We start from the raw sequence: 26,020 nt of genomic DNA, 5'->3' as shown, positions 1-26,020 counted from the left end.
TCAAAAATTTGCAAATTTACAATTTTTGAACAGTGTTACAGGCCTCGAATTTGCACTGAAAAGGTGTAAGCTCGACTTTTTCTAACTCATTTTTTTGTTCATTTTTTTGTACGAGTCTAGTTTAAAGTAACTTTTTGAAATAATTCATTTAAAAACTGAATCGTGAACTAAATTACGATCGTGGTGAATGGTTATGAATTGAAAATTTGACTATTAGTATTCGCTGGAAATGAACTTTTTTTTGACGGATTTACATGGAATATGAAACTTTTTCTAATCGAACTGAAACCTTTGCTTTAATGCTTTAAAAAAAATCAAAGGCTAAAGCTACAAAAAATCATATTTTCTTTACAGCTTTTTCAAGTTTTCCTTTGAAATTTTGCAATCCCAGAATACTATCATCAGTTCGTTTATCATTCCTAGGTCCTCAAAAACAATTTCCTTCAAATTTAATTTATCACATGCACATTCAAATTTCCCCAATTTCAAACTTTAATATTGTAATTTGACATCAAAATTGTTTTTAGAAATTTATGTAAAAACAAAACGTCAATGCAGTGGACTTTAAACTAAAAACTGAAAACAACAAAGATGTTTCAGACATTGAACTTTTGTTTTGACATTTTTTTTCTACTATGCGACAAAAGAACATGATGTGAAATTTTAAATAACTCTGAGGCTCATTTTTGTTCCTTGAAAAATCCCTTTCTGAGTATTCAGCCGAAAACACCAACGTCACCAATTATCAAAAACCTAACCTTCACATTGGAACCAATCTTATCAAGTAATTAATTTGGAAACCAAATTGGTTGGCTATTTGCCAATTCCCAATTTGATATGATAACGTGTCATCAAATAATTTTTTTTCTTTGCAAACTGCTATCAGTATTTCCCGAAACCATCGCATCTCGATCAACAACAACCAATTTCAAAAAAAAAATGGAAAAAGAAGAGAAGCGAAGCAGATGCCCCGAGTGACCCTTGGTGTTCCAAATGATGTCATTCGTGTTACAATGTAAAGTGCCAGCTCTTTTGAATCAGCCGGCAATTGTTTGTGACAGGAAAAACGTGTGGGAGAAAGAGGAAAATAAGATGTGATCAGAGTTGTTGTTGATCAGATCCAAAGCCCACAAATGTTAATTTTGAATATGGTATGCATATGCATAAATGTTTTATTCAAAGAAAGAGTTACGGATTTTAGTTTTTTTTCAATTATTATTTATTATTAGATTAAAAATCGCTTCCAAGTATTGCAGCAGATGAACCGCGTAGTGCGGAAAATGGTTTTTCGCCGCAGCCGACACCTTTCGGGTTCCGCGCTGCACTATAGGCAAGCAGAGGTCGCACGGCTGGCGCGGCGAGCATTTTGGCGCCTGAAATCAAACAATAAGATGGGATACATAAGTTACAATTAGTGTTCAGCCACTTACAAATTAGGATAATTAAAGAAATTTAGCACTTTTCTTAAACATTTTGAATTTCAGTTTAAAAAAAATTGAATGTTTTTTGGGTTCATGTAAATTGAATTTAAGGAGTAAAAGATAATTTTGCTACATCATTTCTTTATCTGAATTAATTTTTAGGGTAATCCATTTGCTCCCTAGCCAACCAACTAAAACATTTTCTTTCCACAATTTGAACAAAATCTGCAATGATGTCATACATTGCTGACGAATTTGTCATTTGTCGGTTTTTTCTTGTACAGCTGGGTTCAATCTGGTACATACAAAAATGTTCTTGGGTGCAAAGTTTAGATAACCGTCTCACCAAGATTTTATATTGTGGGTAAATGGTTGAGCAATTTCGCCAAAATCAAATCAGTTGAATTATATATTATTCTGAGAAAAACTGTTTCGAAACTGTTACCTGTAAAAGAATGAATATGGTAAATGGGGGAAAATGCTCAATTTTTCAGTAGATGAGCTCAACGGGGCTCCAACATTCAATAATCATAAAATTAGAGCGAAATAATTCCGATCAAAGCGAGCACTTTACACATGAAACAATTGAAATTAATTGAATTTGAATTGCTGCGCAAATGGCTTTACGCGGTTAATAAAACTTTTTTGTGTGTGTTCAAACATTTCTACTGTGGTCACTTTGGCTTTTTTTTTGACAATTTCCATTTTAAATGTGTATCAAAAATTACAGTTGCGTCGTGAACCTATAGATTAAAATTTAATCACTGTCTCAACCAAATGCTTACTTTTTTCAGATAATTTCAGGCTGATTTCTAAGTAAATAAAATTGCAAAAAACAAATAAATTACCACTGATTTTAACAAGAACGAATAAAAATTTTCGTCTGCAAAAGACTAAAATAATTTGTGAATTTAGAAAGGTGGTCTACAAATTTTTTTCCTGCTAAAATCTTGATATTTAGAACAATTATTTTTCCATAATTACTCTGCATTAACTATTCAGACATTTTGAAAACTGATACATGTTTCATGCAGATTCCTTAATGTTTTAGGTACTTTTGGATTTTTTTGGCACAGATTTAAAAAATTGGCTTTTTTAAATACTCAGTTTAACAAATTTAAATTAAATTATTTGTTTGTGAAAATCAGTTTATAGTCATCCAAACTTTCACGTGACGTAATTCCTTCCCTAGATTGCATGAATCAAATTACACAAATTCACATGCAGTGAGAAAATCTATTTTCTTCCCGAATTCTGAGAAAAGTCATGTTTGCAAACACTTCCAGTGAGCAATAATCCGTTTTATTAATTATTAACAAAATCAAAACAAGGTACCGCACAGCATCACGCAAATCCAGATGATCTAGGAGACAGGTGAAAAATACATTTCCTACTATCAAAAAAAAACGAAAACAAATACAATTCGAGTCTAAGAAATGGAGTGTGAGTGTGTGCTTTATTTGAATGAATTCAATTTCTAACCGGGAATAATGAAGTGCAGCTATTTACAGCTATCTGGTTGCAAGTACCAAGTAAGGGTGGAGTATGATGTATGTATGCAAAGAGAAACCTTAATCATAGTGACCTGAAGTTTTGTACACTACGTGTTTGTTTGAGATTTCGAAGTCGATTCAACTTCTATTTACAAGTAATTAGGAAGGACTGTAACTCGGTAAAACTGGTGAATTGTTGGGAGACGAAACAAAAGTAAACAAGCAATAAAAAAAAAACGAAAAGTTCAAAACTTTCAAAAATGGATATAGGAGGAGTACGACAACTGGGCAACAATGAGTAACTTCGAATTTTAGGCTAGCTAGAGCTCTTCAGATCAATAGGAAATAAAAATACGACAGGTGGGTGGTGGTTGGTGGGCTTGGTAGCTGCTTAGTAGCTACGAAAGTTGAAAGCCAGGGCTGGTTCACTATCCTTTGGTGGGTCGGATAGTTGGCGGTAGATATCCACTCTCTGTTGGGCTGACATTGAGGTGTTGATGAACAGTGGACGGTCAAGAGGTACTCGGTCTGAAAGTTTAACCAATTTAATATACTTTTTTGGGGATTTCACTTTTTAAACTCGAAGCTAAAGCGTAGAAAAAAATTGAATCAAAAAAAAATCAAACTCACTATCATTGGAAAAGCTTCCATATGATCCATGGCCATAGCCATTATCAGAGTGTCGGTTTAAAGACGAATTCTGATCCATTTGCTGCATATTGTTACGGTAGTAATCGGTCAACATGGTGTGGTTATCAGTGGCTGCTGATGCGGTGTTCTGATTGCCTGCAGAAACGATCAAATTGACAAAAGTTAATGGGAGGTTTCGAACGGAAACGTCGAGAAACAAAAAAAAATTAGAAGTCGTGATAAGGAGTGGGGTGGAGAGCGATTAGTAATGTTGGTATATCGCCAGTTACTTTAATTGATTAGATACCGCGGGTAATGAAATTGTTTTAAATTATTTGACATTTAGAAAATGGGACGGAAAACAAGTGGGAGGAAGAGGGAGAGAGATACAATTCAGAACTTTGAACCTAACGAGCAACTTTGAGAGAATAACATGAGAGAATCAATCAGCTGTTTTTTTCATGTTCCAATTTCTTCCGCTTTCTTTCAAAATATTTTTGTTATTTTCCTCATTGGCTTGAAAGTAAAACAAAAAAATGAAAAAAAAAAGACTCAATGTTTGAGCTTCTCTTGACAATCTTTGTGTGTTTTTATTTATTTTTTTTCTCACTGTTTTCCAGAATATTTTCTTGAGTTTTTGAGTTTTTCCTGGCCAACAAAATTTGTTTACATGGGCAGGCGGAAAAAAAAAGACAAAAAGGAAAAAAAAACCAATGGAAAAAAGGCGACGTCCGAAAATAAAGAAAAACGAACAGACAAGAAGGAATAGGAGAAGAAGCGAAAAAAAAAGAAGAAAACAGAAGAGAGCACAACCACAATATGCTTAGGGCCCGTTGCTCGCCCTCTCCTCAACTCGCTCAGTTCTTTTTTCTTCGTCTCTCGCTGTTTTTGCCGTCTTCAGCTGGTTTTATGCTCTACTCGGCGCCCGCTGTCCAGGCCGACAGCTTCGTCAACCACGCGCGCTCCACGCACAAATAAGGTCCCTCATCAGCTCTTTTTCTCCCTCTCCGTTTTTTGTTCGTGCTCCGTTTCCTTTTTTCTGCGCGCGGTTGGCTCTCAACGAACTCGCATTCAGTCAGTTTCAAAGATCTTGTGGACCGGGAAAAAGTGGAGATAGGAATTGAGCAAGCGAGGAGGAGAATTCTGAGAAATTTTGAGAATAACAAGCAGCTTCTGAATAGAATCTCATTTAGCCGCTGCTGGTGAGAGCGGAAGAAGTGGCGAGCAGCCGAAAAAATGTGGAAAGGCTCGCGTGAGAGAAAGGCAAGAAAACCAGGAATCAAATCTCAGATAATCACGAAAAAGGGTCATTTGGGAGCGCAAAGTGTTATAGGATCACTAGATTTTTGACGGAAGTTTCAGAAAGTGTGCTCTTTTCGGAATTTCAGTAAAGGTCACGTTCGCTTACAGATGGTGTAGTCAAATTTTTTTATTGCCTTATTAGACTCAGAATTGTCTGAAAACACCAAATTCCATAATGAAACTTCTTGATAACTTCTTGAAAAAAGTCACGACGGCTCAAAAAATGGTCTAAGATTAGTTAAAATTTGAAATTTTACCGACTTATCAATGTCGCAGCGGCTGGAAACAATTTTTTTTGAAATCAGCGTCAAAATTTGGGCAATTTGGTAGTTAATTTTAGGCCATTTTTTGAGCCGTCATAACTTTTTTTGAGAAGTTTTCAAGAAGTTTTATCATGAAATTCGGTGTTTTCAGATAATTTTGAGTCTAATAAACAGTAAAAAAAATTTGACTACACAACCTTTAATGTAATAGAAAATGTTTAGGACTACAAAATCAGACATAAACCTTGGTTATATATTTTAAATTAGATGAGTGATTTGTTTATAAAATTTTATAAAAATAATTCAATACAAATTGGAAAAGTGAAAACGTGTACTTTAACACAATAAAATATGATTAGGGATGATTTCAGCACAACTTGACCACTCAAAATAGTTTAAGGTAAAACATGTGAGTTATAATACTTATAGATTGGCTTTCCAATTAACAATTTTGCGAAATAAATTTTAATAAAGATATTTCTAAAATTAACTAAAATTACTGTTGCTGGATTATTGTTAAAAATTGTTTGGGGGAGGAAACAAACTACGAAGCATGAAACTAAGTTCCTAAGCTGCCAACACGGGAGACTTAAATATAAATCCGAGCTCAACATTTGTTTGGTTAACAAAGGTATTCTAAAATTAAAACAAGTCGAAACTTGCTATATCTAGGCCGCCCTCTCTCTCTCTCTCTCTTGGGGCAGAGCTAACTGATAGGGCGGAGCTCGAGAGGCAGTGACCACGTTGGGAGGGGCGGGCCTAGAGAGGACGGGGCGGCAAAAGGTTAGACGATCATGTGCGCGTGCGCGCAGGGGGCCGACGGACAGGAGGACGCGAGCGCGATTCAGAAAGTTTGTTCTTTGATTTATATTAACAAACAGTAACGAAAATGAGAATGTGAGAAAAAGTCAGAAAGAGTTTTGTGAGGTGTTGTTGACAATGTTAGTGGGGGGGGGGGGGGGGGGGGAGCTGTCTTTTGCAGTTTCAAGCTTCAAACACCGAATAAAGGAAAAAAGTGTTGATAAGGAAATGCCAAAAAGTGAATGGTTAATGGTTACTCCAGAATCAAAGCCTTACCTATAACAGAATTGTAGTCTGGAGCCCGTGTGGCTATAAGTAGCTCGGGATTGAGAATCTGGAAGAATCACGTTCTGCTAGCGGCTTTTATACGCAATATATGGTTTGTTGTTATCACATGTGTGTGTGTGTGTGTGCTAAATATGATGTCACGATGGAAACGGGGACATAATGTCTCGTTGTCTTAGTCATTGCAAGCAGGAAACCGCCAAAACATCACGTTTCCGGAGTGACCTTGCCACGGAAAGATATGAGAAAAAAGTAGGAGTTTTGACTGGTCAAATCGAATCTCTCGAGAAATGACGGCGGGCGTCGCAGACGAGACAAAAATAAAAAAGGTGAAAATGAAATAAAATAAAATAAAACACGCTACTATACTATCAGTTTCCAATTTTATCATCATCATCTTATCTTTCGACTTTTTTGCCAATTTTTCAATTAACCCCGTCTCTCTCCGTCTTAACTCTTTTGATCATCATTTTTTTTGGTATATATCACTTTATTTCCCATTCCTTTTTTGTTCTGTCTTTTCACTCACTCAGGGACATATGACTTGTCAATAGTTTTGTGTGTGTGTGTGTGTGTGTGTGAATGTGTGTGGGAGAGTGCACCGACCCGACCTTCAGAAAACATTAACGATCGAAGAGTGGCGGTGGTATGTGGACACTGGCGTCCTCCCCTAGGCTGCCATTTGATTTTTTTCACGCTTTGGAGGTTAGCAGGTAAAAGATCAAGACTTGATACGAAACTGTGAGGTGACCAGTATTTTGGAACATTTTGGACCAAACCGTATTCTTAAGATTTCGCAATACATGTTTATTCCCCGAGCTGTGTGGCCTGAGGAACTTTCCAGAAATAACAAGAATTTGGGTCAGTTTTCGGAGAATCGGCGAATTAAAAAAAAATGAGTGATCGACGGTCAGCTGATTTTGAAATTAATAATAAGGATGAAATTTTAAGCCAAGTTGTTGTTCAAGATGAAGTAGCGCCAGTGTGGATTTTGTCTAAGCGCACTTAAAATGGTATAAAACAACCAAGTATTTTAATAAAACACTCCAAAAATTTTACATTTTTCATAATTTCCGTTCAAAGTTTCAAAAATGAGCTTTTGGTGAAATCTAGAGCAGCGTCGCATTTTCCGACCCCTACAATGTTTTAATACAAATAATTACAACAAAATTACAGTATGTAGGAAAAAAAAAATTTTGGCCGACGTCCTAAATTATGAGTGTCAAAAACTGAATAATTGTCACTTTTTGACGGTAAATAAAAAAATTTCAAAAAAATGTTGGAAAAGTTTTATCACGATATTCGGCTATTTTGGCACCATAGAAGTAGTTTTTAACACTTTTCTCACTGGCGCTACTCCACCTTTAAGTTCTAGTTGCATTTGCTTTACCGGAAAAACTCTGGAGCAGGAATTGCAAAAATAATACTCACAAACATTAAATATCAACTTCAAAGCTAGAAGAAAAATTTGATAAGCTTTACCTTCGTGACAGTTTGAATGTACTTTGAAATGTACCATATTTCGATACACACATGAAAAACAATTCAAATCCATGTTCTGATCAAAAATCTATTTCCGACTGAGCACCAGGCCACTTTGTTTTCAGATGTTTCGTACCGTTACGTGTAGACAAGGAAATACATTCGATGTGTTGTCTGCCACAACCCACTGACTCACCTTCCCATTCACCGCAACTTGAAACAAGGGCCAATGGTTTTCGGCTCCGTCGTTGGAATTAGAGGACACGAATTGAGGGAGCACTGGCACCATTCGTTGTATATTTGATTCCTAAAAGAAACTTTTTTTTTTTTTGGTTTTTGGAGAATTAGACTGAGGAGTGGAACCTTGAAAACTTTCTGCAACGATGTATCCAACGCACTGCAAATTTTCTTCTCTTTGGAAGTTTGCAGAATTCTGAAATTTCAACAAATACACGTTCTATCCCATGTCATGTCATGTTGGCACACCTGGTATTACTAAAAATTGTTTGAAGATTGCAAAAATTCTTTTCCAGCAGATATAATAAGATACACCTAACAACAACCGACGAGAATACCACCAATATGACGGAAAATATTAAAATCCACACTAACTGGAGAGCTTGCTCATTTTGAATCATCCGGAATCTGGAACAAAAAATTAATTTTTGAAATATCTGAAAACTACCCTCCCCCCCCTAGACAACAGTTGTTCCAAAGTGTGGGGGGCACAGGGCATGGAGAGAATTTTTTTCCCCCGTTTTTCTCTTGTTGCGATCAGAATATAACAAAACGTGAGAGTGACAAAATGATCGGGGGTGTAACAGCTGTTAGGGGGATCTCGGATTTGATCTCGAGAGAATGCGACAAAAAGTCAAAACCAAAAACATTCATCTTTTGAAAACCGGAGAATTTTGAAAATTCGTGAGAAAATTAAAAGGTGTTTGGAGGAACAAAGTTTTATTGCGTTGCCGTAGAGATTTTAAATTAGAAAAATATTAATCACTGCTTGGAGTGAAATCAAAAGTTTATGAAATTTTGCCATATAACAAAAAAAATTACGAATTTTTTTCTAAACCAAAAAAAAAAGTTTCGCATAAAAATTTGAATTTATTGAGCAAGGCTTGAAAGTGGTGCTCTAAAAAAAATAGCTGCAGATTAATTTTCGGGTAACTATTCAAATAATTTTTTGAATTAATAAAATCATAAATTTTATGTCATCTTTTAGTCGGTTATATGAAAATTTGAAGTTTTCAAAATAATCAAATATAATAGGAATAGAGAAATTTGTTTCAAAATAACCCAAAATTTAATACTCAAAACAAAAATATCATGAAAAAATTAGGAAATATTGTGTTGTATTTTTACACAGCAAGTCGGGAACCATGTACCGTTTTTACTAACTTTTGAAAATTTATTTGGCCTATTCTCAAAATGTTCTATGATTTTTCATCGCCACATAGCGGCTTTTGAGAAACTTTTTTTTGACACTTGAAGCTTTTTAGATAATTTTCACAACAAAATAGTTGGCGGGATTTTGTGTGCAAAAATAAATACTATTTCTATAATAATTTTTTTGAATATGTTGAAAACATTTTTAGGCGAAGTAACAAATGTCTCCAAAAAAAGTGAAATTTCAAAACGAGACTTCCTGTAAATTGTAAAAAAAATTCTGTATCACCGTTTAAAATTCCCAAAAAAAAGCCCAACTTTGATCAATTTTTTTGAACTTTGCAATTGGAACTTTCTGGCCCTAACAACACTGTGAAACGAACAGAAACTAAGATTTAAATTTTAAAATTTTCAAAGTCTGCTACGCAATTTACACATGACCACAATGTGAAAATTGGGTATTAGGGCCATTTTGAACCGATTTAATAATTAAAAACTTCACGTTTTTCTAAAATTTGTTCTTGATTTTTGCAGCAGCTTTATTTGTTTTCTAAATTTTTCAAAAAAAATCATTTTTTTTTTTGGAAAATCGAGCATTGCTTATTAGCAACTCAAACTGTAATTTTTCAGAAAATTACCGTCTGATAAAGATAAATGAAAAAAACTTGCAAGAAAATGATATAAAATCGGTACAAGTCGAAGGGCATACGGGGGAGCACACGCACGCAAAAATTTCCTTCCGCGCGCGCGGCCTCCCAAAAGAATTTTTTTCGATAGAAATGTGTGTATGCCATTTTGCTACAGTTTGCTTAACCCCAGGCTTCACTTCCGCGCGGAAACTTTTGCCAGACGTCTATCAACACTCAACTGGATATAAGATGGTAATGTGTTGATTTGTTGATTTTGAAATTGAATCAATTCGATGAAAAACTTTAATAAAAAAAAACGAACAAAAACCCCTCTTATATTTTAAAGCTCACTCTTGACCCTAATCCATGATGACATGTTCAATTTTCTCTCGTAGTTTTTTTTGAGGAAAATTTAGATGTAGTAGACAATTTTGAGTTCATTTTTGGTCTCCGATTACAAATAAAAATTACCGATTACCGCGATTCAAACACGGGTAATGTGTTTTTGTGTCCCGCTCGTTTCCATTTTTTTGTCCCAGCGCGCGGCGCTCTGTGTTTCATGTCACTTGATGCGCAAACCAATTTCGACCCCCTTTTTCCTACTGTTTTTGGAAAATAATGTGTTGTTTTGGCAACTGGCATGATGCGTTCAAGGTTGAGAAGATGAAAAACGGAAAAACGAAATAACAATGAAAAATGGTTTTCTCGTCCGTTTTTTGGATTCGCGAACTACATAAATGCGCGGTGGTGTTCAAAGATTGGCAACTAAACGGAAATGTTTTGTTAAAACAAGGGATTTTGTCATGTTGCCAGGATACCAAATTTAGTATCGGATTTCCGAAGAACTTTGGGATGCTCTTGAAATTTTGAATTTGACTCCGGTTTTTTTATATTTGGGTGAATACAAAAGAGCACAAAAGAACAAAGAAATGTCTGTTGTATATTATTTTTATACCAATTTCAACGTTTAGGATTATTTCACGGTGAGCATGATGTTACAGTAACTACCGCACGCAAATATTTCTCATGTACACCGTCTCATTTAGATCCGAAAACAATTAAAAATGTTTATAAATGGATTCGTTTTTGTGCCGCCTTTCTCATGTCGTTTAGGATCAAAATAGCTCAGTCGGTAGTGGTGGCCGCTAGCAATCTGGAAGTCACGAGTTCAAGTCCGACCTCACCCCCTAGGTTTACCCAGCCTCTATTCGAAAGTGAAGCAATCTACGACTGGAGTATCGGCCACAGTCCCCGGCTAGGACGTAGTTTAAATTATAGCCCAGTGAGAACACCACCAGGAAGTGTACCTGAATCCAAAATCCGCACTTTAAGAAAGGATCGTCCTTTAATCATTTTGTATCACTTCAATGCGTCGTTCAAAACATGAGACGTTGAACTGTTTTTCTCTTGTGAATTTTGTAATTTCTATTTTTTTTTAAACATAAGTTCTCAAAGTTTGAACATATTTAAGTAGAGTCAGTCAGTATTGAGCAATGAGGTCCCTAGACAAAACGCATTTTTCAAGAAACCATTTTTTTAAACTCTCCATCATTTTTGTTGTTTTCCTAACTTTTGGCCATTAACTAAACTTGTTTGTTTGCTTTTGTACAGGCATACCTAAGAGATAAGCACTTCTAACTCTTGACTCCGATATTAGTGTTCTTCGTTCCCACGCAAATAGGTGAGTAAGTATCAAATACACTGTAAATAGAAACTCAAATTTCGAGGAACTTTTTTTCCTGACTCAAGTTCAACGTGGTTGATCTGTTTGTCCAGTCCAATGGGGGGTTTTTTTGGGTTTTGGAAAAATGTTAAATTTGGAGCATGAAGCTCTGTGGTTTGTGTGCGTGTGTGTGTGCCAATTTCGAGCATGCGAAAGAACACGTTAACCCAGGACGCCAGGCGGTTGGCACCCGAGCGTACGTAGTGTCTGTAAACAGTATGAACAAATATTTGATGTTCGTTATCGGCATTTTTTCGAAGTTGGGGGAAAAAACGGGAGACAGCGAGGGAACTCAGACAGGAACGATGTTTTACTTACTTTTTCGCGAACAGACAGAAAAAAACGGTAGAGAAATTTCGTAATGGATTGAGAGTTCAAGTGGATGCTCTTGAACAATGTTGATATTTACGAGTAAGTTTTGAGGACGCACAATGTTGAAAATATACCAATCCGTAAATAAACTTGTTTGAGGGATGAGAGAGGAAATATCTAAAGAAATGGATGTTCTCTAAATAACAAAGTATTAAAGTTTGATGGGCTATAATGAAAGGGTAAACTCAAGGTTATTAAAATTAGGGTACCTTTTTCAGTAGTATTGATTGCAATACAGACAAACAAGAATTTAACACAATATTAAGGACAAAAAATGTGATAAATCTGGAAAAAAACACTGAACCACAGATAAATAACCAGTTTTTTGAGTTAAAACAATGTAGTAATTATAATTTTAAACAAAAATCATAGACAGTTAGTGTTGCAATCTTCAGTTTATTTCGCACTCCCTATTAGTATTACGCTTGCAAAAACAATAATAGACGAAAAACGAAATTATGAAAAGAAAAATATGGAAGAAAACCAAAGGGCAGAATAGCTCAGTCGGTAGTGGTGGCCGCTAGCAATCTGGAGGTCACGAGTTCGAGTCCGGCGTCACCCCCTTCACCCAGCCTCTATTGGGAAGTGGAGCAATCCAAGACTGGATTATCGGCCACAGCCCTCGGCTAGAACGTGGCTTAAATTATGGCCCCGGGGGATCACCACCAGGCAGTGTACCTGACTCCTAGATACGCAGTGCATAGCACTTGAAGAGCGGATCGTCCTTTAATCCTTTTTTTAATTTCAAGTTTTATAAATACGATAAGTATTTTCCTAAAAAAAATCAATGGCCTAGTTAACAAGTCAAAAGCTAGATGATCGAACAATTCTGGAGAATCTTCATCATCGTTATTTTAATTTCAGTTGAAAACTGGTGTTGTATAAAAATACAATGTCGAATTGAAAGCAATCTTTAAAAATAAATAAAAAAAATTTTTTGTATTAAATTTCAAAAACAGTTCGAACGTAGCCGAATAACACCATAAAAAATCCATGAATTTTATTATGTCTTTTAAAGGAACCCAGCGTAGTTAATATTTTACAGGTGTGTTCTGAATAGTTTACTTTGAATTGTTATTTTTTCAATTCAGAAAAAAAAAACTCAAACAGAAATGTGTTTATTATCACAACCGTGCAATTTTTAGAGAATAAAAATATAAATCAAAAAAGAGAAACAAGTGAAATTAATCTAAAACAAAACAAAACAACATTTCTCAGCATTTGAAAAAGTTAGAAGTGAATGCTAAAGTACCCAAAGCAATGTCAAAAAATAAAAACAAGAACTTAAATCAAAAGAACAAAAGAGAAGAGAATCCAGAAATGAGAGTGTTAGAGAAGGTGATATCCGTCGTTCGCGCCGATATCCAAATTTAGGCTTCGTTTTCAGTGAGTCTGAAAATAAACAAAATATTAAAATGTGCATCACATTGTTCTCTGAAAATAGCTCTGTACTTTTATTGACACATAGGAAAGGGACGTTGAAACTGTTATGATGTCCAAATAAATTACAGTGTGAATGATAGAAGGGTAATTGCAATAATAATAAATATGTTTGTTTGTTTTTTTGTTATTTCGTGATGAAAAAGGGCAGTAAAGTCACTATTCAAGACATGAAGTGATACAGTTCAGCCACCTTCTTCTTTCTGGAGGAACATCGGTCATTTCCTCTCCAGTTGCTGATCGTGTGAAGTCTGCAGGCTCGTCGGTGGCAAAGTAGCAGAAAATGATATTTCCAACTGGAATTATGATTTGAAATGGCAAAGATAAGTGAGGACTTACCGATCAGAAGAATTCCGTGGGTAAGGAAAACGATTCTCCACTCCTCAAGGGTGTTGTGACTGCAGATAAGGAAGACGAGGAGAGGCTCGATGAATAGGGACAGACACTTGATAAATTGGATTTGAGAAAGCACAAAGTGAGAGTGTTGTCTGAAATTTTTGAGGTTGTGATATGAAAATAGGTATCCTGAGTTAATGACAATCTGTTTTCAAATCTCTTTTTCGTAAAAAGTTTTCAAAAAAAAAAGAGGGCAGATAGCTAAGTCGGTAGTGGTGGCCGCTAGCAATCTGGAGATCACGAGTTCAAGTCCGGCCTCACCCCCTAGGTTCACCCAGCCTCTTTTGGGAAGTGGAGCAATCCACGACAGGATTATCGGCCACGGTCCCCGGCTAGGACTGGGAACACCACCAGGAAGTGTACCTGACTCCCAGATCCGCAGTGCATAGCGCTTTAATCTCTTTTTACTAACCTGGCGACCAATGTGGCACACTTGTAAAATCCTCCACAGATGAACCCGGTGGAACATTCAATTACAAGAAGAGCCACCAACGATAAATGAGCTTGCTCTTTCGGTAAGTATCCAAGAATGCAGAAGAATGCTCCAGACACCATCAGAGCAATTGTGTTGAATATTCTCATCTTGGTTTTTTCCGACCAGAACTGGATACGATCACTGGCAACTCCAGAGATGATCTTGAAGGCTAGATGCAGAGCACGTGGTACTGCGACGAAATATCCGGTGTGATTGACAGCAAATCCGAGGACTTCTTTCAAGAATGTTGGTCCGTACATGACAATGAACTGGGACATCATGAGCTCTCCGAAAGCCGATAGCCACACAGCGAGCATTACAGAATTGGTCAGAATCTTCGCAATTGGAGCCTTCTCGTGCTCTTTAACATCTCCTTTACCTCTGTGGATCTTCTCAAGCTCAATTTCAGTCATTTGTGGGTGCTTTGTCGGGTTATCTCTGAAAATTTAACTTTTCCCAAGTTTATATTAACTTAATGAAATATTGTGACAGACCTGTAGAAGTACAACCACGCAGTGAAAAGAACTCCACTGAGCACAGCATGAACGTAATAAACTGATTGCCATCCCCATGTAGACTCGCAAAGTTCACCCGCTACTGGCATCGTAAACATCACAGAGATCTGGGAGAATGAGGAAAGCAGTGAAATGAACAATCCATGCTGTTTCAGACTGGCCCAGTTGACAACGATCAATCCGATGGCAGCGAAATCAGCTCCAAAACTAACACCCTGAAATTGCGTTTTTTCAGTAGGAGCTGAAATACCTGGAGAAATACCTGGAAAAATCTTGCAACGACGAGAAAATTGAAATGGACCTCTGCGGCAAGCGGCATAACCGCGGTTGAAAGTGTTGAAACCACTCCAGCAGCAAAGAAAACACTACGAGCGCCAAATTGGGTATAAAACCTGTATAGTTTACATTTTCTTAATTTGATAATTTTTTTGAACTTACCAATGGAATGGCCAAGCAGCTGCAAGAGTTCCGACTGCAGCAGCCCACATAATAATCGACTTCTGTTTGTTGGAGTATGCAAGATTGTCGGCTTCTACATTGGAGGTGAGTGCTGATGAATTCACAGGTTTCGCCATACAGATCATAGTGAAGTTGATGACTGTCATGTTACTGGCAATTGCAGCAATACACAAAGTACCTGAAAGTTTGAAATTTCTTTTAACCGAAAGAAATTTTCGAAATTTTTAAATTTGTCTTAAAAAGCGCAAAAACTTGTTTTTCCGATTCTTTTGTGGTTTTTTTAATTTATTTTCAAAAACATTTAAAAACTACAAATTTCAACAAGAAACTTTTTAAAAAGTCACGGTAAATTTCTAAATGCGTATACATTTTTTCTTATTGTAAGTAGGGCTCCCAGCTGAGTGAGGCGCGGACTGCGGGCCTTACGCCGCGCGCCGCTATGCGTGTGCAACGAAGTGCGAAAGGTAGTTATTTGAAAGCGGCCGACACTTTCGAGGTTCCACAGCTTGGCGTAAAACAAGTAGCTTTTTGTGTGCGCGACGTGTGGTTGTTTGGAAGCGGCCGACACGTTCGAGGTTTTGCGCCGCACTTTAAATTCCGATGCATGCGGGGAGCCCTTGTTTCAAGCCTGCTAACGATTTTTTTGTAGATATTGTAATTTAATTTTTTTTTTCTAGCACTTTGATATATGTATTTTTGATCATTACCACTTACCAATTGCCAAAATGATGTAGCGCTGGCGGTCGGCCAAAAACGGCACCAAAGTAGATCCTTTCTCTTTCATTGTTCTAGGTTCCAGTCGGTTTTGAATTGCCCTAAAATTGAATAGAAAATGATGAATTTTGTAAAAAGTTAATATAAAAATAGAGTATGATCGAGGAAAAGTAAAACTACGGGGAATAGTCAAACATAGACGATCTTTGAAAAATCAAGCGATCTTTATGCTGATTTCATGCAAACTGTACCAAACGTCACCCGCCGTGATTTGCATATTTCGAATAGGGAGTGATGTACCGTAACACGTAGTTAAATAGTAAAAATACACACAAAACCAAAAATGATACAAATGTGATTTTTCTCACAAGACATATAAAGATGAAATAGAAGTTTTGAAATACAAGAGTTCAAAAGTCAAAAGTTTTTCTTTCAGTTCACGCTGATGTCTGTAATGAATGCCTGAAGATTATGTGATATGACAAGATCAAAAAATCAAGCATGTAGAAAATCATATCATCAATCGTAACAAGTTCCATTCTACAGTAAAAGATAACCGTTATTTTCTACGAAAAAAAAACTCGTTTAATTTTTTGTACAGAGCACAATAAAAAAGCGCGTCAGAAAAAAAAAGATTTGGCATTGAATGAACAGAATTCAAAAAATCGCAAAATTTACGTTATTGATATGCAAATTGAGTTAGCAAAATTTCGTGAACGGGATAGACATTCTGTTTTTTTTTTGATTATCAGGAAACTGATGCTACTTTGAACGTGGAAATGTTTTATATTTTGAACAATTTTTTAATTTATTTTTTAAAAAAATTAGCGTGTATTCAAGGGAACGAAGTTCCTAAAGGAGCAGTAGCTTTAACGGGGAATGTGTTTAAAACTATTCAAGTGGTGCCAAAATGACCGAATAAATAATAATAAAACTTTTCAGAATTTTTTTTTAATTTTTCATTTTCTGTCAAAAAGTGGCAATTACTTTTTTATACTTTCATTTTGTTTTAATTATTTGTATTAAAACATTGTAGAAGTCACAACATGGAATTACTTGGGATTTCCTCAAAAAAATACATTTTAAAATTTTGTCAATTTGCCAAAATTTGTAAAATAAAAAAATCTTTCAAACATCAAAATTCCAGCTAAAAGGAGACATTTCTTTTGTAAAATACTAAACCGGTAAAACGTGAAATTTTTTTAGTTATAAAATTTTTTAACCCCATGAAAGAAGGGGTTAACAAATTTTGTTACTGAGCTTTTTTTTTAACATCAGAAATACTCAAATTCATTTTTAAAAAATGAAAACACGATTAAACAAACTCAATATTTAAATACGTAGAACATATTGAAAATTTCCAATTTTGCGAGACGCAGTTAGCAGAACAAAGATTAAATAAGTCACCTATCTGTCTTGGTGTAACAACATGATCAAGGACTCGATCAGTTGAGTGATATTGAAACTGATGAAAGAATTAACTTGCTTTATTCTGAGCACTTGCCACCGCGTGCTGAGATCTAGACGTCATTGAGGTCAGTTGGGCCTATAGGAAAACTGATATGAAACCTTGAAAAAAAAATCTTCTTACGAGCGAGAGATGATATATTAATTTTATTCTTTTCCGAGGGCATTTAAGGCCAAAAATTGTTCTATTTTCAATTTTGGAGAGAAACTTTTGCAAAATGTATATTTGCATTTCTACCAATGCAAAGCATGAAAAAGAGATTGCAAATTCCAAAAATTCAGCCACAAGTAAAATTTACGTGCGTATTTTATTTCGAAGCTCGATGACATCATTAAAATTGTTTTAAAGGTAGAGTAGTGCCAGTGGGGATTTTGTCTAAACACGCTTATTATGATCCAAAACGACTAAATATCACAATAGAACACTCCAAAAACAGTTTAGATTTTTCATAATTTCTAGTCGAAGTTTTGGCAAATTGCCAAAATTTTGAAAAATATGAGCTTTTGAGGAAATCTAAATCTAACCCCCACAATGTTTGAATACGAATAAATAAAACAAAATTGCAGTATAAAAATCTAGTGAAAAAAATTAAATTTAATTATTTTTTGCTCAATTTCCAAAATTATGAGTAGCAAAAACTGAGTAATTGTCACTTTTTTTCAAAAAAATTTTTAAAGTTTTATTGTGATATTTGGTCATTTTGGGGCCGAAAGAGTGGTTTTTAACAATTTCCCCATAGGCGCTTCTCCACCTTTAAGCATTTTTTCTCATTAGCTATTTTTTAACCCCTTTTATTGCAATAAACTTACAACTTTTAACAGTTTAACAGGACTATCTTAAAAATGTTTTTGAAAAAAGTCAGCACTACAAAATAAAAAAAATGCAATTTTAGGAATCACCGTGGTATGAAAAATCGGTTTTATACAACTTAGATACAAAAGAAAAAAGATGACTTGGAAAATTCGCAACACCTGACATCATATTTTTTCGAATCACTGTACGACCGGTTAAAATTGTTAATCCAACTGGAACACTAGTATTGAAATTTGCACCCAACATGTGAAAAAACGACAAGGTCGCTGAAAGATTAGGGAATGTCCATGTCAATTATGAAGATGATATGTAACTTGTGAAGTATACCAGTCCAAAAAAATGTTTCCCATTTTCTATTAATTTTTTTTAAAGGTGGTACTGTCGAATTTATTTTATTGCTTTATTAGACTCAAAATTGTCTGAAAACACCGAACTTCATAATGAAACTTCTTGAAAACCTCTCAAAAGAAAGTTCTGGCGGCTCAAAAAAATGACATGAAATTTTACAAAATTTGAGATTTGACCGGTACATTTAAGGTCGTTGGACGGCCAGAATGTTACCAAATTTAACCAAATCGGTTCGTCCATTGACCTTAAATGTACCTAAATCAAGTTGAAAACACAAGATAATTAATTTGTATACTCAAAATTAGACGGCGATTTCAAAAAAATAGTTTCCAGCCACTGCGACATTGACCAGTTGGTCAAATTCTGAATTTTATCAAATTTTAGGTCATTTGTTGAGCCATCATAACTTTTTTTTTTGAAAAGTTTTCAATAAGTTTCATTATGAAATTCAATGTTTTCAGACAGTTTTTAGTCTAATAAAGTAATGAAAAAATTCGACTACACCACCATTAAAACGGATAATTTAATCAAAACGTGAAATTGTTTCGCGTTTTTAGGTATAGAATAACACTAATCCTAATATGGACAGAAAGGATCAAATAAAATTTTCTTAGTGGGTAATTTTTTGGGACAATTAGGTATACTACACAAGTATCAAAAATTAGGTAGATCAATAAAAGAAATGATCATAGAGGTACTTATTCAGAATGATGAAGAATAAAAAAATCAAATGGAAGTTTTAAAAAGTGCCTGCAAGATAAGTTGTTTTGATTTGATAAAGAAGAAGAACGAACGAGTAAAATGGAGTCAAAAACAAAAACCGACGATTTACTGTTTAAGAACATTTGCCATTACCACATCACCTCCTCATTTCCAACAATAAATCTCAAACATGAAACGAAATATCTTTCTCCTTACTTCCCGCCTTTCAAAAGGCGATACCGCCGCAAAAACTTTATGGCCAATCAATGATTGATGGTGTTGAAAGGGAGGAGACACACACACACACACACTATCGCCAACAAATCTGCACTGTACATGATGTATTAGAAGTTAGCGTATCTCTGGCAGCAACAATAGATTGAGATGGGGGCCCCGTGCGTTTTCTTTGAGAAACAAAAAAAAAATGAGAGAAGAATGATTGTTGCATTTGAATCTGTTAAAATCAAAATTTACGTCGTCGTGTTTTTTCAGTCATTCCCTCCTCCGACCTCCGACCATTCGACGATTCGACGATTTGATCGATGACTTTAGATTCTGTAACACTGACTTAAGGCGAGTGACAATGAAAACTGGACGCGTGATCTGAATATTTGAATAGTCGATTTCTTTCTTGAGGTTTCATTTTTGAAGTTAAAACATTATAGATTGACGAGTTTGACACCACAGTTTATCCAAACGAAAAGGTATTAGGAAGAACACATCTCATGTGTATCAAGGTTTACTAGATTTGGTAAGTTTTAGGATAAAAGAAAAATTATGAAGTGCGGCCAATTCGGCTGACGGCAAACTTTTCATGTTTCGGCTAACTTGTAACCCGGCTGAATTTCCAAGGGTTAAATGTTTGATAGCCGGCTAGTTCAACAATATGTTTTGTTGAGTCAGCTTTCATCTGTTAATTATTTCAGATTGCTATTTCAAAGTTTTGGATCAAATTAGTCGACATTGCCAGCCGGCTAACTTGGGCAGATTTGCTATTAGGCGCATATATTTGATTCCTTGGTTTAGTTTACATATATTAGTTTATATATTGATTCCTTAGTTTAGTAATGTAATAAACTACTCGTCTTCTCTACTTGTTCGGCCTTCGAATACATAACATTGGCGATCAGGATCATTGAGAGCTCACTGCATCCCACCGTACTTTATGGATAAGTCGGTTCAGAGAAGGGGAGAGGCACATGGTGTGCGCTCGGCAGATGGAGTCAAAGTGGACAGGAGCGACTTCTGGGAAGTCGAGAAAAAGAAGAAGGAATCGGGATCCTCAATTCTCGGAAGAGGGAAGCCGCCTACGTGTTCCGACCGGAATTGGACGCGTTGCACCTGTGTGGAGAAGGTTGGAGGAACATCAAGAGGAGAGAGAGAGAGAGAGAGAGAGAGAGAGAGAGAGAGAGAGAGAGAGAGAGAGAGAGAGAGAGAGAGAGAGAGAGAGAGAGAGAGAGAGAGAGAGAGCTTAAATTCTTCTGGAAGAAGTCATGTTAGTTCATAGAGTTCACGTTGTACGATCTTCTTAGCCACGTCGTGGGTCAATACACGTTGATACCCAACAATCTGTATTTCAGATGAATGTATAACATTTCAGATTCCGGTTGGTGAAGAAATTTCAAGAAATGCTATGTACTTCTAGTGAATATATGCTACTTTTTTGAGAACTGTGTCTAGCCAGAGTTCTGAAAAAATATTGTTTTAAACTTTTTTGAGCCTCCTTCAATTTTCCAATTATTATTCACTTTCTGAACAAAATTACAGCTTATATAATTTTCTTTCTTGCTTCAAAAATATTTGCTCCGCGTCTCCCCTTTTGCATTCTTCAACGCCACTCGATTGGAATTCTTCATGCTTCGTTACATTCACCGTGTATCCTTCAATCTCACCGAGTTTCTTTGGAAGTTAACTTTATAATAATATGGACATAAGCACCACTAGCTCTTCCCGCAGCGACAATGAAGATTTGGAAAATACGGAAGAAACAGGTAGCACGTAGTTTTGTATTTGTTGTACTTATCGGATGCCTAAATTTTAGGCCTGTCTGCAATGTAGTGGCCAATAATTTACTTTCATTTATTTATCAATCTGTATTTCAAATTAGAGTATTTTACACTAAGTTTTTTATTAAATTCTGCCCATTTTCAGTCGGTACACAATTGTTTTGAAATCTTTTTTCGAAGTTTTGCACCGTTATAGAAACTTATGTAAATTATTTAAAATACAGTCGATGTGCAATAAGGTTAATTTGAAACATTTTGAGCGTATCACATAATAAACCCACAACTATTTAGTTTTCCTAATATTTCAGCTCAACAATGGATTTATCGTCACTTGATAGAGTTTACCAACTGTGAAGACACGTCTGCAAGAAGCTTGGTGGATGGAGATTGCTCACCACTAATTCAGTTGTTAACTGATATGACACAAACAAAAAGCTTGTTTATTACAGTGACCAAGCCCGTGGTTGTTGATTTTTCTGCGGTGCGTTGTCTAGAATTTTATGATTTATTATTAGTCGGTGATTTGTAATTTTTGTTGAGTTTTGATTTAAAAAAAAAGGATTGAAAAAATGATTAAAAATGAGGAAACAGTACACATTTCGCTTGTGAAAAAGTCTTCTAAAAAATATTCGATATTAAAATATTTATCAAATTATAAAATAACCTTTCACAAAACTAGATTATTCTTTTACAGATATCCCTGGATCCACTCCCAGTGCCCACACCAGAAGTACCTCCGGCCAAAAAAACAACAAAGAAAAAAGGAAAACTTCAAGCTCTGAAGAAAAAGAAAAAGAAAACCAAAAGTAACAAAACATCTCTATTAACATTTGGTTTCAGCTGTTTCAGGTTCGAAAATCAAGGTTGAGCCCAAGAAAAAAGAAAAAGTAGTGCCAGAAATCGTAGAACCTCCACCACCAATTGTTGATGCAGTAAGACACTAAAATTTCCAGTAGTCCGCACAAAAAAAACGAAAAAAAAACTCATTTAGATTGTGGATATGATATTTGAATGGTGGACGCTGATAGATTTACCTCACCACGAACAGTTTATGTTCATAATTCCAAAAAGTCGAGTACCAAACATCGACGCCAGATTAGACGAACTGTATCATGTTGGCTTTATGAAAAACCGAAGATTATTGAAGGTTTAATTGCTAAATTGCGTTGAATCAAAAGATCGGTGGTATCATTTTAATTCAGGCAGCCTTATCATGTTTGGATACGGTTTTCTATGACAAGACAACTTTTGCTATGAAAATCGACTTATTGCTACACATTAATGAAATTGAAGACATGAAAATGTCAAAGGAGTTGATCTTTGAAAGGTGCACATTTTTAGAACTATCCAAGATCTTGAGTATTGCAAATTTTTCCAGATTCATATTAGAAAATATCGCGCGAAACTTCAACTTGAATGGCCGAATACGCAATATTGATTCTGACGCAAGATCGATCACATTGATCTTGTCGCAGACTATTCAGACATTTTGCTTTCAACCTGATATGGGAGAGAGGACAAGGTTGTTGATACAGCTATCATTTTTTGATATCGAGTATCTTGGCTCATTTCCTGATATTGAAATTACAGGTGAGAAGCGGGAAGTTTGGATTTCACGGGTGTCTAAAGAAGAAGCTACTAATTTAGAAACATCGACAGAATAAGTAGTAGTTTTTTTTGATATAGACTACGCGTAGATCAAAATTAATTTTAGAAAAATCAATAAAAATAACATGATATATAAGATAAATATTTTCTGATCTACATGTGATCTACGCGAATTTCACCCAGAAACTGCTAAAAATGATGACTAAATGCGCGGCAAGACCGTTCCGCATAAATGCGCCTCCCATTAAAGTTGTAGAAGTGGAAAAACAAATGCACTGTAGCATCTTAAAGGTGGTGTAGTCGAATTTTTTTTATTGTTTTATTGGACTCAAAATTGTCTAAAAACACCAAATTTCATAATGAATCTTCTTGAAAACTTCTCAAAAAATTTTTGGGTATACACGTCAATTATCTTGCGTTTTCAACTTTATTGAGGTATTTTAAAGTCGATGAACGGCGAGATTTTTACATTTTTTTAACCTTTTTTTTATTTTTATTTTTTTAATTTTGAGCCTAATAAAGCAATAAAAAAATTTGACTACACCACCTTTAAAAATAATGAATTTTGCCAGAAACGTTGTAGGAAACTTATTTTTTGCTCTTCAAATACTTTTATAATTTTTTTTAAATCCATGTATTTTTTTCCCTTTTCCCTTTTCCCCGTTTTCCAGAATAAATAACTTTTTTTGTTTTTTTTTTCAATTTTCATAATTATTTTTAATTTCAGCAGCCAGACTTGAAAAAGCCCTATGTCACATTTCCTTATTACAATTCCTATACAAAGAAGATATTAGTGACTGGACCCGGAAAACATATTTATACCTATTGGACCTGTTCTCTACAATCCTTGCCCATGAAATAACAAAGTGAGAAACATATTCCCACAGAAGCTCTTTTTATTTTATTTTGCACAAATTTGCAGAAAGTCAAACTTCATGACAAACTACAGCCCGGAGAATAAAGTCGGACCAATTTGCGCGAGTTTCAAGAAAGTTGTGCAAAAGCTCGTCAGGTTGGTTTAATATATGAATATGAATAATGAAGGCACTTTGAGACCTATGACGTTGTTTTCAGCGTGAGTCGTGAGGTTTTTGAGACGCAAGAGGACTGGTCTGCAACCAACAAAGTTTCGTTTTCGTTTTACATAGTTGGAATACTGGAAGAAGAAATTGATGTAAGATTAGATGTAGTAACTGTTCCTTTGGTACTAATGTTAGTGATAAGTGGGTAGATCAAAATAAACGCAAATTTTATAAATGATCCATTTTTAAATTTTTTTACAAAGTTCTGGAAAACACGTGGTGTCCGAGTGTCTCATTTTGGTTTGATCTACGTAGATATACAAAAAATGCGGGAGAACAGACGCAGAGTTCTCAACTGATTTTGCATATAAGAACGTGCTGACGTCACACTTTTTTGGGCAAAAAATTCCCGCATTTTTTGTAGATCAAACCGTAATGTGGCACCACGGCAACACGTGAAAAAAAATGTTTTGGAAATTTTGTAGCAATGCATATTTTTTTCTAAAAATTGTTTATTGTTCATAATGTCCATTTTACAAAATAACCATAAATTTATTATACAAAACATTTTCAGAGCATTATTGAGAAAGTTGAAGAAATGAATAGCGAAGCTAGAGACATGAGCCTGGATAGAAGTGCAATGCAAGCGACAAAAGTGATTTTGACAGAACTGGATGCATATCTGCAGGAAGTACACGTTCAATAGAAGATGTTCTTGTTTAACATAATTACTTTCAGAAATGTCTAGAAAGTGCAGTGGAGAGTGGAAATCTTGAGTCTCTTCGAAGCCTTGCTGCAACTATAGTCAAACACAACAAACGCCTCGAACGAGTTGTTGCTCTATATTAGACTAATAATATGTGGTGGAATATCTTATATATTTCGTTTCCTGGTTGAGGTACTACATAGTGTCTTCATTTATTTTGAAAAATATCAACCTTGTTTATACTTGTTTCATTTTCTCATTTCATCTTTATAATACAATTAAATCAAATAAAAAGCGAACAATAATCATATCTACAACAAGAAATTGTCATTAGAAACCTCGTGCGCAAGTGGTCTGAGCCAATGGATCGTTGAGGAGGAGAGAGTAGGAGATGCTATAATTCAATTAAATGAGTATTCCTTGTTTCACTGCAAGCATTCTCTTGTGATGTTCTAACTTGAGAACTCTATTTTAATAAAATTTTGCTAATTTCATCTATCCAATAGATTTTAGGAAGTTTTAAGTAAACATATATATTTTTCTGAAAAATTCATTTCACCGCATTTCAATATTAGATTTTTCAAAAAAAAAAAATCAATTTTGCATTTAGACTCATAATTGCAATAAAGTAAGCAAAATTTCGAAAAATTTCAAATTTTGTCAGCATGCCCAGAGTGCAGCAACCAAACCAGGGGTGTGCGGCAAATTTGCCGAATCTGCCGAATTTGCCGTTTCCGAGCTCGACAAATTTCGAAATCTGCCGCACACATCAAAAATTTGACAATACAATTCTGGCCAAAACTATTGATTTTGACCAAAATTGAGTTATATATTCAGAAGCTAGCTTTCCGTTCAAAAATCAGTAGCTTTGGTGCTCCAAAATGCACCAAAAAGTGTCAAATTTTTAGGAGTTTGTTATGCACGGTAAATTTGCCAAATTTGCCAAGCTCGGAAAGTTTGACAAATTTGCCGAGCTCGGCAAATATTGGAAATGGAGATTTGCCGAATCAGCCGAGCTCGGCAAATTTTGAGATTCGCCGCACACCCCTGAACCAAACGTTGCCGGTTGCCGAAGTTTTCCGTGTTCGGCAACTTCTGCAACTGCTAAAATTTCACTTTAAACAACACAATATTTTTTTTTTGAAAATCCAACTTCCGTTGAATTTTTCGAAATTTAAACTGTAACTGAAACTTTTATGTGAATTTAATAATTCTGCCAAGCAGCCTCTAATAAATGCCGAGTGTACAGACTCCGCCCCTTTTTCGCGTTTTTTCGCGTTTTTTTTGGCTTGCGAAAAAATGTCCCACTTCGTTTTCATTCACAACTCCCGAACCGTGTGACTTCATGCTCTAATATTTGAAATCCTACTAGAAATATTTTGCCCCACGGTGGAGCAGAAAACGGCACTAAGTTCGGAGCAAAATTGAGCCCAGGGCGGCTTTCCCCAGTTTGAAAAAAATTTTTGTTGCTCTTTTTACCCCCAAAAAAGCATGTTTTAATTGAAATAAAATTCGGGTTTTGCTCGGTTTTGTTCCAAATTTATGTGCAAGATACTAC

General features: G+C 35.4%; 3 protein-coding genes and 5 non-coding genes across 8 annotated transcripts; 4 read left to right on the top strand and 4 right to left on the bottom strand.

The window, feature by feature from the left end:
- Positions 1-2,707: 2,707 nt before the first annotated feature.
- On the bottom strand, positions 2,708-3,700 carry Y15E3A.5 (uncharacterized protein). Its single transcript, NM_171806.7, has 2 exons — positions 3,545-3,700; positions 2,708-3,442 (listed from the first exon to the last, which is right to left on the bottom strand). Exons 1-2 carry the CDS (start codon positions 3,657-3,659, stop codon positions 3,306-3,308), a joined length of 252 nt encoding a protein of 83 aa, NP_741937.1. The 5' UTR covers positions 3,660-3,700; the 3' UTR covers positions 2,708-3,305.
- Positions 3,701-4,486: 786 nt separating this feature from the next.
- Y15E3A.7 lies at positions 4,487-4,628 on the top strand. Its single transcript, NR_072729.1, has one exon. It is a non-coding gene; the product is annotated as an Unclassified non-coding RNA Y15E3A.7 (non-coding RNA).
- A 6,911-nt stretch (positions 4,629-11,539) lies between these two features.
- Y15E3A.11 lies at positions 11,540-11,679 on the bottom strand. The gene has a single exon (NR_072728.1). It is a non-coding gene; the product is annotated as an Unclassified non-coding RNA Y15E3A.11 (non-coding RNA).
- Positions 11,555-11,689, top strand: Y15E3A.12. Its single transcript, NR_072727.1, has one exon. It is a non-coding gene; the product is annotated as an Unclassified non-coding RNA Y15E3A.12 (non-coding RNA).
- Positions 11,690-12,893: 1,204 nt separating this feature from the next.
- On the bottom strand, positions 12,894-15,890 carry Y15E3A.4 (Major facilitator superfamily (MFS) profile domain-containing protein). Its single transcript, NM_078138.5, has 8 exons — positions 15,790-15,890; positions 15,055-15,253; positions 14,879-15,008; positions 14,596-14,831; positions 14,039-14,539; positions 13,570-13,718; positions 13,424-13,526; positions 12,894-13,182 (listed from the first exon to the last, which is right to left on the bottom strand). Exons 1-8 carry the CDS (start codon positions 15,857-15,859, stop codon positions 13,161-13,163), a joined length of 1,410 nt encoding a protein of 469 aa, NP_510539.1. The 5' UTR covers positions 15,860-15,890; the 3' UTR covers positions 12,894-13,160.
- Positions 15,891-19,982: 4,092 nt separating this feature from the next.
- On the top strand, positions 19,983-20,003 carry 21ur-12013. The gene has a single exon (NR_072726.1).
- Positions 20,004-20,489: 486 nt separating this feature from the next.
- Positions 20,490-20,565, bottom strand: Y15E3A.16. The gene has a single exon (NR_072725.1). It is a non-coding gene; the product is annotated as an Unclassified non-coding RNA Y15E3A.16 (non-coding RNA).
- A 479-nt stretch (positions 20,566-21,044) lies between these two features.
- On the top strand, positions 21,045-24,761 carry Y15E3A.3 (RING-type E3 ubiquitin transferase; the record flags this gene model as incomplete). The annotated part of the gene is made up of 12 exons (NM_078137.3): positions 21,045-21,111; positions 21,435-21,607; positions 21,821-21,932; positions 21,976-22,058; positions 22,118-22,273; positions 22,329-22,453; positions 22,505-22,716; positions 23,462-23,600; positions 23,657-23,746; positions 23,809-23,908; positions 24,331-24,447; positions 24,495-24,761. The coding sequence occupies 12 exons, from the start codon at positions 21,045-21,047 to the stop codon at positions 24,603-24,605; spliced, it is 1,485 nt and encodes a 494-aa protein (NP_510538.2). The 3' UTR covers positions 24,606-24,761.
- Between the last annotated feature and the right edge of the window lie 1,259 nt (positions 24,762-26,020).

This window comes from Caenorhabditis elegans, chromosome X, assembly GCF_000002985.6.
Source record: "Caenorhabditis elegans chromosome X".
Classification (NCBI taxonomy): domain Eukaryota; kingdom Metazoa; phylum Nematoda; class Chromadorea; order Rhabditida; family Rhabditidae; genus Caenorhabditis; species Caenorhabditis elegans.
Note: the sequence above shows the minus strand (reverse complement) of the source record. Positions and strands in the feature narration are given on the sequence as shown.

What these genes read in the sequence shown, in the direction of transcription:
- Y15E3A.4 (NM_078138.5), bottom strand. Translation starts at nt 15,859, where the DNA reads ATGAAAGAGAAAGGATCTACTTTGGTGCCGTTTTTGGCCGACCGCCAG. An exon ending in GCGTGGTTGTACTTCTACAG is followed by an intron (nt 14,540 to 14,595) that starts GTCTGTCACAAT and finishes TTAAATTTTCAG; the next exon opens with AGATAACCCGACAAAGCACC. An exon ending in TGTGCCACATTGGTCGCCAG is followed by an intron (nt 13,719 to 14,038) that starts GTTAGTAAAAAG and finishes CAAAAATTTCAG; the next exon opens with ACAACACTCTCACTTTGTGC.
- Y15E3A.5 (NM_171806.7), bottom strand. Translation starts at nt 3,659, where the DNA reads ATGTTGACCGATTACTACCGTAACAATATGCAGCAAATGGATCAGAAT. An exon ending in TGGAAGCTTTTCCAATGATA is followed by an intron (nt 3,443 to 3,544) that starts GTGAGTTTGATT and finishes TTAAACTTTCAG; the next exon opens with ACCGAGTACCTCTTGACCGT.